General features: G+C 45.2%; 1 protein-coding gene across 1 annotated transcript; it reads right to left on the reverse strand.

Moving 5' to 3' along the window:
- Positions 1–393: 393 nt before the first annotated feature.
- LOC111944235 (uncharacterized) lies at positions 394–7,045 on the reverse strand. The gene is made up of 9 exons (XM_086888321.1): positions 6,955–7,045; positions 6,340–6,481; positions 5,532–5,602; positions 4,406–4,547; positions 3,592–3,662; positions 2,466–2,607; positions 1,654–1,736; positions 988–1,042; positions 394–671 (listed from the first exon to the last, which is right to left on the reverse strand). Exons 1-8 carry the CDS (start codon positions 6,961–6,963, stop codon positions 1,019–1,021), a joined length of 684 nt encoding a protein of 227 aa, XP_086744447.1. The 5' UTR covers positions 6,964–7,045; the 3' UTR covers positions 394–671; positions 988–1,018.
- Between the last annotated feature and the right edge of the window lie 5,088 nt (positions 7,046–12,133).

Consider the following 12,133-nt stretch of genomic DNA (forward strand, 5'->3'; position numbering starts at 1 on the left):
GGTTGTGTGCACAACCTGCTCCTCTCTCCATCTTCTGGGTGTGTGCACAACCTGCTCCTCTCTCCATCCTCTGAGCATTGAAATCATGACATTTGCACCTAAACATCCACCAGATTGTGGCCTGAGAAGTACAAGGCCTTGCATCCCAAGCAGCACCTGGTTCTTTTCTCTGTACAACACACTCTTGATTGGCCACAATTATTAGTCAATTATTATTAAATTATTATTTATTGGCCACAAGAACTACAAAGCCCATGGCTTTAACACATTTCCCCCAAATCAGTGACTACAGTGTGATGAAAAGAATGAGCTTCTGACTGCTCAAACCAAGAGCCTTATTTCCACATCTCTGTCTATCAGCACAGTCCAACACAGAAGAGCAGACAGACTAGATTTAAATCAATCAAAACTTTATTTCTAACTAAACTCAGCAAAAATGAAACTATGTACAGGAAGAACTATATACATAAAGAAACAAGCCTCTACATTGCCTATTCCCCAGGATCCATCTGACTCCTGAGAAACAGAAGCACTCCTAAATAAACTGGAAAATACATTTCTGGATTGCATTCCGCTCTGCAGGTTGGGCACATGCTGGTAGTGTCCAGGGCAGCAGGGAGGCACGCGCTGCAGAACACGATTGACACAAGCTCTCGTGCACTTTGCCCAATCTAGAAGAAAGAAAACAACAACAACATGTATTGGGAGGAAAGAATTCGAGTTTGCTGCTCTATTGGCACCAGGCAAATGAGACTTGAGAGCATCTGCAATCAATTAGAACAATGAGGGACCAAAGGATCTGCCAGTGCCGTCCTGGCAAGGGCTTCTCCCTCTACATTCACCACCAAGAAGGGACTTGTGGAGCTTCCCAGCAAGGGCTGTGCTTCCAGCCAGCTGCCCACATCAGCCAACTGACTTGTGCAACTCCCCTGTTGGCTTCTTCCTCCTCCCACAAAGCACAAAGCATGACAAGAGGTGGAGCCTTACCTCCGAGTAAAAGTCCATGCAAATTGGACACTTAATAACAATTCCTGGCTCTGCACTAGAGGGAACAGAAGCAGAAAGAACATGCAGCTGTTAATATCATCACACTTCAATGGTTCTTCATACATAAAATCTCAAATAATCATGCAAATGCACTGACTAGCCCTGGCACATTTCCTCTGAAGAAGCCTGCTGTCTTTAACTCTCAGTTTTTCTGCATTTAGGGAGGATTTGGGGTTTCCCTGCCCTGAAGTGTCCTGGTTGAAAAAAGGTGTAGTGAGTCAGCCATCTCTGAGATTTGAAGCAAGTAATCCCCGTTCTCTGACATACCCCCACACTTGTCTCCAAGGTTCTGTGCAAAGCTGTACATCTGCCTCAGGCAGACTTTTTCTCTCCAAATGTAAATGGTATCATTTCATCACCATGGGCTCTCTTTTCAATCACTTGAAGCAACAACCTCTTTTAGGTTGTTCATCCACTCTCTGCATTTAATTCTCAGGCAGGCTGATGTGTTCGTGAGTGTGTTTGGGGTTGACTGGGAACTGTGTCTAGTGTGGTACATCAGAGGCATCTTTCAACCTTGGAGGCCAGGGGACTTAGTAAGATTCCAGAGGGCAAGAAAATTAATCTTCATGCAATATGGAGAGGAGTGTGCCAGTCACTACTTACCATAGGAGATTCATCATCATCACCAAGAGTGACAACATCAGGCTTCGAAGATTTGCCTGACACACCTATGAATTCTCCATAAACTGAAAAGAAGAGAACATTAGAATGAAGGTCGGAGATTGCAGAGCAATGAAATGGGCTGCCTCTGTTGAATAGGCTGTGCTTCATTTCAAAGCGCCCTACGTTTCAGGAATGTGCCCAATATTTCACTCAAGCTTTGCCCTCAATAGTCCAGAGGGAGCATTGCCAGCCCTGTCCTCAGAAGGGGCAAAACAAGAGGAAGAGCACCTGAGCTTCTCACAAGTTCTGTTGGGTGACAACAGCTTATGAGACGTTCACCCCAGCAGATCATTCCTCTCACACAGGGGAATGTTTAGCACACAGGAGAAAGAAACAACCAAAACTAGAGGGGATAATAATTTTACAGTACCATGCTGTCCATGCTCCCCTGAAGAATGGGCCACAGCTAATGACTAACTTTTCTTCATCTTTCTCCAGCTTGGCAGATCCCTAACTCAGCCTGCCACAGACACTGTGGCTGCTGCAGTCACTGCCAGCTCCTCAGAGCTCACATCCAGGTGTTTGCGCAGCACCTGGGGCCTTTGCTACACAGCTCATCTCCCACTAGAGGCCAATGTATAGAGGTCAGTAACAAACCAAAACAGCGGCCAGTGGGCTTGTTGTTTAGGGATGCCATACCAGGTGCTTCCTGAAGCCCAAGTTTTCCTTCCTCACCAGGACAGGGCCTAGGAACTGGCAAAAGCACATGTTCAAATCAACTCCAAGCCCGCAGAAGCAGTTTCTGTTCTTACCAGGCTCCAAAGCAGGTGAAGCACTTTCCTCTGGGCCTCTTGCCTCTGTCTGCCAACTTCCACCTGCGATGGAGGGCAGCAGCCTTCTCCGTTTCCGAGGTGGTCCGGACTCAAGAGGCTCTCCCGGGCGCTTTCGCTGACGCTGAGAGAGAACAAAGCCTTAGCATTTTCTGTCGCACTCATATTAACATGACACTTGCTTTTTGCCACACCAATGACAGCACACAAGGATACAAAAACACTCCTGCAAAGGCTGCAATATGCATCCAATGGTGCTATGGGCCATTCCCACCTATGTGCTTCTTCTCAGAGAAAAGACATCACCCCTGATCTCTGACAAGCTGCTTCACCAAGAAAGAGCCTGTCCCAATGGCTTGAAAATGAGGAGACCAGTTCCCAATTCTGGCAGGCTCCTGCTCACACTCTAAGCATTTCTGAGTTATTGCTCTGAACACCCACAAAGATCCAAAACTTCCACTATTCCAGAGCATCAAGTTACATGAAGTTTGCAAAGGTTTCTACTCCTGTGCATTTGTTTCAAAGTGTGGATGCTAAATGCAAGAAGCAAGCAGGGAGCACAATAGCTGTGTGAAACTAAGTCACACAAGCTTCTCACTGTGGCCTGAGAAAGCAGAAGGAGGAATCTAAACAGTGCTTGGAGAAGTACAACAACCTTCTGCAGGTGCTGTTTAGGATCCTTGTTGTTTACTTGCAAGAAAAGTCAAGCGGTGGTGTACCAATTGTCCAATGACCGGGATGTGTTGCTTTAATGACCAATTAGAGTTTTACCTCTCAGACCTGTCTAGAAAAGAAGAACTGGAATAATAAAACTTGCTCTCTTGGACAACCCCTCAGAGAGTCTGTGTGCTACTGCCTCACCATCCCTAAAACACTGTGACAACAAACCCTTGAAATCCTTTCTAGAAGTACCTCGTAAAATGTTTCAAGATTCACATTCATGCTGAAGTGTCTGTGAGTGTGTTTGGAGTTGACTGGGAATTGTGTCTAAAGTGCTACATCAGAGGCATCTTTCAGCCTTGGAGGCCAGGGGACTTAGTAAGATTCCAGAGGGCAAGAAAATTAATCTGCATGCAACATGGAGAGGAGTGTGCCAGTCACTACTTACCATAGCAGAGTCACCAGCACCAACAGTGACAACAGCAGCCTCAGAAGATTTGCCTGACACACCTATGAATTCTCCATGAACGGAAATAAGAGAACATTAGAATGAAGGTCGGAGATTGCAGAGCAATGAAATGGGCTGCCTCTGTTGAATAGGCTGTGCTTCATTTCAATGTGCCCTACGTTTCAGGAATGTGCCCAATATTTCTCTCAAGCTTTGCCCTCAATAGTCCAGAGGGAGCATTGCCAGCCCTGTCCTCAGAAGGGGTAAAGCAAGAGGAAGAGCACCTGAGCTTCTCACAAGTTCTGTTGGGTGACAACAGCTTACGAGACGTTCACCCCAACAGATCATTCCTCTCACACAGGGGAATGTTTAGCACACAGGAGAAAGAAACAACCAAAACTAGAGGGGATAATAATTTTACAGTACCATGCTGTCCATGCTCCCCTGAAGAATGGGCCACAGCTAATGACTAACTTTTCTTCATCTTTCTCCAGCTTGGCAGATCCCTAACTCAGCCTGCCACCGACACTGTGGCTGCTGCAGTCACTGCCAGCTCTTCAGGGCACACACACATCCAGGTGTTTGAGCAGCACCTGGGGCCTTTGCTACACAGCTCATCTCCCACTAGAGGCCAATGTATAGAGTTCAGTAACAAACCAAAACAGCGGCCAGTGGGCTTGTTGTTTAGGGATGCCATACCAGGTGCTTCCTCCACCCCGAAGGTTCCCTTCCTCAACAGGACAGGGCCTAGGAACTGACAACAGCACACTTTCACATCAGCTCCAACCCTCCAGAAGTAGTTTTTCCTTCTTACCAGGCTCTAAAGCAGGTGAACCACTTTCCTCTGGGCCTCTTGCCTCTGTCTGCCAACTTCCACCTGCGATGGAGGGCAGCAGCCTTCTCCGTTTCCGAGGTGGTCCGGACTCGAGAGGCTCTCCCGGGCGCTTTCGCTGACGCTGAGAGAGAACAAAGCCTTAGCATTTTCTGTCGCACTCATATTAACATGACACTTGCTTTTTGCCACACCAATGACAGCACACAAGGATACAAAAACACTCCTGCAAAGGCTGCAATATGCATCCAATGGTGCTATGGGCCATTCCCACCTATGTGCTTCTTCTCAGAGAAAAGACATCACCCCTGATCTCCGACAAGCTGCCTCACCAAGAAAGAGCCTGTCCCAATGGCTTGAAAATGAGGAGACCAGTTCCCAATTCTGGCAGGCTCCTGCTCACACTCTAAGCATTTCTGAGCTATTGCTCTGAACACCCACAGAGATCCACAACTTCCACTATTCCAGAACATCAAGTTACATGAAGTTTGCAAAGGTTTCCACTCCTGTGCATTTGTTTCAAAGTGTATGTTCTAAATGCAAGAAGCAAGCAGGGAGCACAATAGCTGTGTGAAACTAAGTCACACAAGCTCCTTACTGTGGCCTGAGAAAACATAAAGAGAAATCCAAACAGTGCTTGGAGAAGTACAACAACCTTCTGCAGGTGCTGTTTAGGATCCTTGTTGTTTACTTGCAAGAAAAGTCGAGCGGTGGTGTACCAATTGTCCAATGACCGGGATGTGTTGCTTTAATGACCAATTAGAGTTTTACCTCTCAGACCTGTCTAGAAAAGAAGAACTGGAATAATAAAACTTGCTCTCTTGGACAACCCCTCAGAGAGTCTGTGTGCTACTGCCTCACCATCCCTAAAACACTGTGACAACAAACCCTTGAAATCCTTTCTAGAAGTACCTCGTAAAATGTTTCAAGATTCACATTCATGCTGAAGTGTCTGTGAGTGTGTTTGGAGGTGACTGGGAATTGTGTCTAAAGTGCTACATCAGAGGCATCTTTCAGCCTTGGAGGCCAGGGGACTTAGTAAGATTCCAGAGGGCAAGAAAATTAATCTGCATGCAATATGGAGAGGAGTGTGCCAGTCACTACTTACCATAGCAGAGTCACCAGCACCAACAGTGACAACAGCAGCCTCAGAAGATTTGCCTGACACACCTATGAATTCTCCATGAACGGAAATAAGAGAACATTAGAATGAAGGTCGGAGATTGCAGAGCAATGAAATGGGCTGCCTCTGTTGAATAGGCTGTGCTTCATTTCAATGTGCCCTACGTTTCAGGAATGTGCCCAATATTTCACTCAAGCTTTGCCCTCAATAGGCCACAGGGAGCATTGTCAGCCCTGTCCTCAGAAGGGGTAAAGCAAGAGGAAGAGCACCTGAGCTCCTCACAAGTTCTCTTGGATGACAACAGCTTACGAGACGTTCACCCCAACAGATCATTCCTCTCACACAGGGGAATGTATAGCACACAGGAGAAAGAAACAACCAAAACTAGAGGGGATAATAATTTTACAGTACCATGCTGTCCATGCTCCCCTGAAGAATGGGCCACAGCTAATGACTAACTTTTCTTCATCTTTCTCCAGCTTGGCAGATCCCTAACTCAGCCTGCCACCGACACTGTGGCTGCTGCAGTCATTGCCAGCTCCTCAGAGCTCACATCCAGGTGTTTGAGCAGCACCTGGGGCCTTTGCTACACAGCTCATCTCCCACTAGAGGCCAATGTATAGAGGCCAGTAACAAACCAAAACAGCGGCCAGTGGGCTTGTTGTTTAGGGATGCCATACCAGGTGCTTCCTCCACCCTAAGGTTCCCTTCCTCCCCAGGAAAGGGCCTAGGAACTGGCAAAAGCACATGTTCAAATCAACTCCAAGCCCGCAGAAGCAGTTTCTGTTCTTACCAGGCTCTAAAGCAGGTGAAGCACTTTCCTCTGGGCCTCTTGCCTCTGCCTGCCAACTTCCACCTGCGATGGAGGGCAGCAGCCTTCTCCGTTTCCGAGGTGGTCCGGACTCAAGAGGCTCTCCCGGGCGCTTTCGCTGACGCTGAGAGAGAACAAAGCCTTAGCATTTTCTGTCGCACTCATATTAACATGACACTTGCTTTTTGCCACACCAGTGACAGCACACAAGGATACAAAAACACTCCTGCAAAGGCTGCAATATGCATCCAATGGTGCTATGGGCCATTCCCACCTATGTGCATCTCCTCAAGAAGATATGACTCCTGATCTCCGACAAGCTGCCTCACCAAGAAAGAGCCTGTCCCAATGGCTTGAAAATGAGGAGACCAGTTCCCAATTCTGGCAGGCTCCTGCTCACACTCTAAGCATTTCTGAGCTATTGCTCTGAACACCCACAGAGATCCAAAACTTCCACTATTCCAGAACATCAAGTTACATGAAGTTTGCAAAGGTTTCTACTCGTGTGCTTTTGCTACAAACCCTTGAAATGCTTCCTAGACGTACCCCGTAAAATGTTTCAAGATTCAGATCAGCACTGAGTAGCGATCTACTTACTGAGCTCATGGTGGTTTGTGATCTAATAGCGCCAGCAATGTAAGTGGGACAAACACCAAGACAGGAATGTCAGGGATGTGATCAATCCCTTAGTGTCCTTTGGGCAGCCCACTGCAGATTTTTTGGAGTGACTCAAAACCACTCTTCCAAACCTATCAGAAAAGTACAGGGGAGATTATCTATTTGGAATGCCAATTTTCTTGAATACCCCCATCCCCAAGACTCCCATTCCCACGTCTTCAGGTCCTGTTCAGAGCTAGAGGGGAAGTCTGTGACTCTGGCACTTGAGCCCACCTGCAGCCCACGCTGCAGCCCAGACCAGCCCCTCAGCATGACAATCAGAATTGTCAAGCGTTGTCTGCACTCACCTGTACAGCCACTCCAGAGTTTGGCTCACAAATGTCAGCAGACAGCTCTCACTTCCCACTCGGGATGGAGAAGACGGATGCTCTGTGTCTGCTGCACAGCAGAGAATCCGTCAACTGGCTCAACAGATTCCGTGCCAACAGAACCTTGGGAGCAGGAGTGCCCCTGGCAACCGGTGCCAACATTCCATGCCCAGCTAACGGGGCTGCGCTTTGCTCAAACATGGAGTTCCAGAAGGCCATGGGGGCACCGCAAACATGGCCTGGTTCTGCTGCCACCCGCTCCATCAGGGTGCTCAGGGCCCCGTCCTGCCTGGCCTGGAACCTTCATGGGACAGGGCATCCACAGCTTCTCTGCACAGCCTGTTCCGCTGACTCACCACCCTCCTGGCTCTTGCAAACATCTGCTCTCAACCTTCCCCTTCCACGTCTAAAACACTTCCCCCATGGCTCTCTGCCCCCTCTGGGCACTGGAAGGCCACAGTCAGGCCTCCCCGGCCCCCGCTCCTCTCCCGGCTGCACAGCCCCAGCTCTCCCAGCCTGGCTGCACAGCACAGCTGCCCCAGGCCTCCACACATCCCCAGGGCCGCCTCCAGCCCTGCTCCACAGGCACATCCCGCTCCTGCTGGGCCCAGCTGGACACAGCTCCGCACGCGCGGCCTCACGGGCACAGCTGCGCCTCCCGCCACCTTCAGCCTCAGGCACCTGAGCACCACTGGAGCCTTCCTGTGCCCAAAGAACCCACACCAAAACACACCTGCCCAGAGAAAAGAGAAATTTAAACCCTTCCTTAACCCTCCTCCTCCAGCCTTATTGGTCTCTTGCTGCTTTAACTCTTATGGGACTGCTCTAACTTGAACCCGAGTACATAGCAATTAAAACAGAATCCAAGTTTGTTGCAGTTTGTTTGGGTTTTTTTCAAACTGTTGAAACTATCTAACCATTCAGATCCTTATTTCAAGTCTCTGAAATCTTGACATTGTCAGGTGTTTAACTACTCCTCTACTAGAATTTCCCAACAGGCCCGAGGAGCTTTGCTCTGCTCCCAGGGACAGCACCTCCCTCCTGAGGCCCTGCTCTGCTCTCCAAGGAGACACAGCAAAAAAAGCAGAATTAATAATCAGTTTTCCTTCTAGCCACTCTGCCACAGGACCTGGGTTCAGAGGGATGGGCTGGGGATCCTGAGAGCACCAGGGAACCCATCTCAGCCCTGCCAGATGAAGGAATGCTCCTCAGCCCCTGGTCCCTTTGCTTGGGTGCCCTCTGGTGTGGGGAGAACGGTGGAAATTGATCCAGGGCTGTGGAGGGCACAAGGATATGTTCAGCTCGTGCTCTACATGAGGAGCCTCATTTCTTACAAAAATTTCTTGTTTACTACAATTCATCCTTTTGGGTAATTAGGTATCAAGTGTTGAAGAATGGGTGGGGATGACTCTTCCATCTTTTGAATAGCCCTAAAGGAGATTCAATGCTTTATATCAAAATGCTAAGATGCTAAAGCAATTCCAAATATGCATTTAATAGATGAATAATTAAGCTCCTTGTATGGGTCCCAAAGCACAGAATAGGAGAAATGGACAGTGCAAATATGCTGTCTGTCTGTTTTGGGCTTCTGAAGCTCAAAAAACCCCAATTCTTCTCTGCCTACAGATCAATGATGGAATGAGCTGTTTGGGGATTGTCCCCTTAGCAGGGTGTGTACCATGTACTCCTTGAAGGAATTTGCACCTGTGCTATCTCTAGTCTGGAAAATACATCCTTGCCTCTCTCCACGTGACTTTGTTAAAATTGCCCTTTTCAACACAGTCAGGCTGGGTCAGCTGTGGTGGTGCACACACTCAGTTTTCTACCTCCATACAGGTGTTAAATTAAATCCAAAGTATGAGGAGGAATCTTGACACTGAAAATGTCAGTGGGGTTCCTGCATCCCTGGGGCAAGCAGGTGTGAATTTATGTACCTGTGCATGCTCTGGAAGAAGAAAACAAAACATGTAATCGCTCTATTTTCCTGAACTGCACCAGGTGATCTGATAATATTGCATCTGGCAGAGGTGTGAGTCAGAAGAAGAGAGAAAGATCTTTGTATTGCACTTGGATACAAACTTGTCTGAAAAACTGCACCTTTCCAAGTCATGCTGTGGATTGCAGAAATTAGGTGACATCTAGGTCCAGAAACATTGGATTAAAAATACTCCAGACTCTTTACCCACCCATTAAATAAGGACACTTAACACACTGGTCTACTGTGCCAGTTTTGGAACACTTTCATTAGGATTCAGCTGCAGTGCAAAGACAATGCACTAACTTTAGCTAAGCCTCAGCCATTAAGCACATATTTCTATTTTCCATAGCTGCATCTGACATAAAAAATTAATTATTTTGCCCCTGTGTATTGGAAGCAGCAGGAATCAGTGTATAGATAGCATACCTGGTAAAGCAAAATAAGTAAAAAATAAGGGCTAAAATTACTACACCAAGAATTTAAGGTATTGAGGGTTGGGAAGAAACCCTAACTGTTATGGATCAAATAATCTCACAGCTTTCAGAGAACTCTTTCTAACAGAGCACATGAATACTTAGAGTCTGTGTTTTCTAAGAGGAAATGAGTGACATTATTCCCATGTTACCAAGGGGAAAAACAAGAGCAAAAGTGCTTCACAATTGCCAAGGTGTGGCACATGCCTGTGGTGGGGACAGGGACAGCAGCCATCCAACTCCTGTTTTGTTCTGCAGGTTTAATGTCCAGGAAAACACTTTTCAGGCCTGAAGTCCAGCAAGTGAGACAGAAATCGGGGGAAATTGTAACAGCTGATCATCTTTTTAGAGACTAATACTGGGATAATGTTAACTTCTCTTGTTGTTTAATTGACCTAAGAGATTCATTATGAAACTATCCTCAGCACCCTTATCTATTTTGAAAATTAAAGTATTTTCTTAAATTCATTTTGAGAAGACTGCAGAGAAGGGTACTTCTTTACTCATGTAATTTCTGATTAAATAAAAGCTACAAGCAAAGAAAATTGCTTTCAGTTTTACTCTTTGTATAGAGTCCTAATACATTACTGACTTAGAAAATTTAATTTCCTTTAATGATAGTTGTAGTAAGCTGAAACTTGCTAAGCACAAGCTACTGAACTGAAATCTTGATAGCCAGGTAGTTCTGAGCATGGAAAGTTCAGAGGTTTTCTTTATTTTATTAGAGGCACGTAAGTAACACTAGATACATAGACAGGTAAATGCATGATACCTAGGCTTAAATTTTCTTTAAAAATTGGTAATAAAACAACAGGAACTTAGACTGAGATTGTACATGAGGAATTTGTTATGACAGGCAAATGGTCTGAGGCAAAAGGACTGAAAGTAGTACTTGATTATGCTTAAAGAAAATGTGCTTTTCCTTCTGCTGACAACTATGCACCAAGACCAAAACCAATGCTTCAACTCTTCAGTTACTTTTTGCTAATCAATGCTTTTCTAGATCAATACTTCCTAAAAATTTTATCTACACACATACACACACACATCGAAAGGCTTAATTACTAACCCTAAACCAAAATTTTAAAAGAAAATTGCCTCATTTGATGCTGTTGAGCCACACTAACTTTGGTTTAAACCTATTATAAAATCAGCTGAGTGCCATTTCATTGCAGGTTACTTAAGATCAAATTTATTTGACCAAAAATGGTTTCTTTAAATGCTCTTTTCCATAAGAATACCTGACACTGCATGTCACCTAGGAATACAGACATTTAAAAAGACATTTCTGTTACTGTCATTGCATCCACCCAGAAGTTAAAAGTCTAGCAATAATGAGAAACAGAAAACATTGGTCTAAAATTTATGGCCACTCTCTAAGCAAATAATTTTATGTGTGTTTATTTAAAGATTATCTTTGATTAATTTTGACCACTCACGTAGCTTTCATTAATAGCAAAAATCAAAAGATGGCTTTATCAGAATAATAGTAACACTTTACCTTTTCTTGTTAAGATCAAGCCACATAAAAATTAAGGGGCACAATGAACCTACTAGGAATGTCCTTTGTTTATTACTACTCCTGCCTAAATACAGCAATACCAAGACCTCTTGAAATATGTCTGAAAAAGCAGATAATTAACACAATAAAGACAAAAATGAAAAACCAAAAATAAGGATACCTGTCCACACAGATGACTAATGTTTAACACACAAAGGACCTTCAGCTTGGTCATCTGTTTCCTCTTATAAGGTTACTTTTTCCAGCATTACAGGTTACAAAGAAAATATAAAGAAAGACTGTCAAGATAATGGAAAATCATGACTATGCTAGGACAGCATTTTGTTCACCCTATAGCTGATCCCAATGGGCCAGACAAATGAAAAACACAAATAGTATTTTGATACGCACCTCGGACATCAAGATAGCTCCTTGCATAACTAGCTGCTAGAACAATAGTTGTTCACTCATCAGGACCACGCTGTCTAATCACCTTGTTTATGCAATTTTAGGCTCTACTAACTCCATACCATTTATGTATACAGAAACACAGGGCAAAGTAGCATACCTTTAAAAATTAATATAATTGAGCTCCTATTTCTAGTGAAAAGTACATGCCAGTTTAGCAATTTAATCTGTGGTGAATTAGGTATTATCTCTTGCTGCAAATCTTGATTTTTATGCTTTTTTTCATGTGCTTCTCTTCAGTTTTGAACAAGCATCTGTTCATCTGAAGGACAGTTCAGGCTTTACTATTCATAGTAACATAACTCCATCCTTGGACATGAGAAATATTCTGTTCTCCTGAGAAGAAACCAGAGCCCATTGATGCCAATAG

Source organism: Cyanistes caeruleus, chromosome 5 (genome assembly GCF_971803275.1).
Source record: "Cyanistes caeruleus chromosome 5, bCyaCae1.hap1.1, whole genome shotgun sequence".
NCBI classification, from domain to species: Eukaryota; Metazoa; Chordata; class Aves; order Passeriformes; family Paridae; genus Cyanistes; species Cyanistes caeruleus.

What these genes read in the sequence shown, in the direction of transcription:
- LOC111944235 (XM_086888321.1), bottom strand. An exon ending in GTGCTGGTGACTCTGCTATG is followed by an intron (nt 2,608 to 3,591) that starts GTAAGTAGTGAC and finishes GTTCTCTCTCAG; the next exon opens with CGTCAGCGAAAGCGCCCGGG. An exon ending in ATGATGATGAATCTCCTATG is followed by an intron (nt 1,043 to 1,653) that starts GTAAGTAGTGAC and finishes TGTTCCCTCTAG; the next exon opens with TGCAGAGCCAGGAATTGTTA.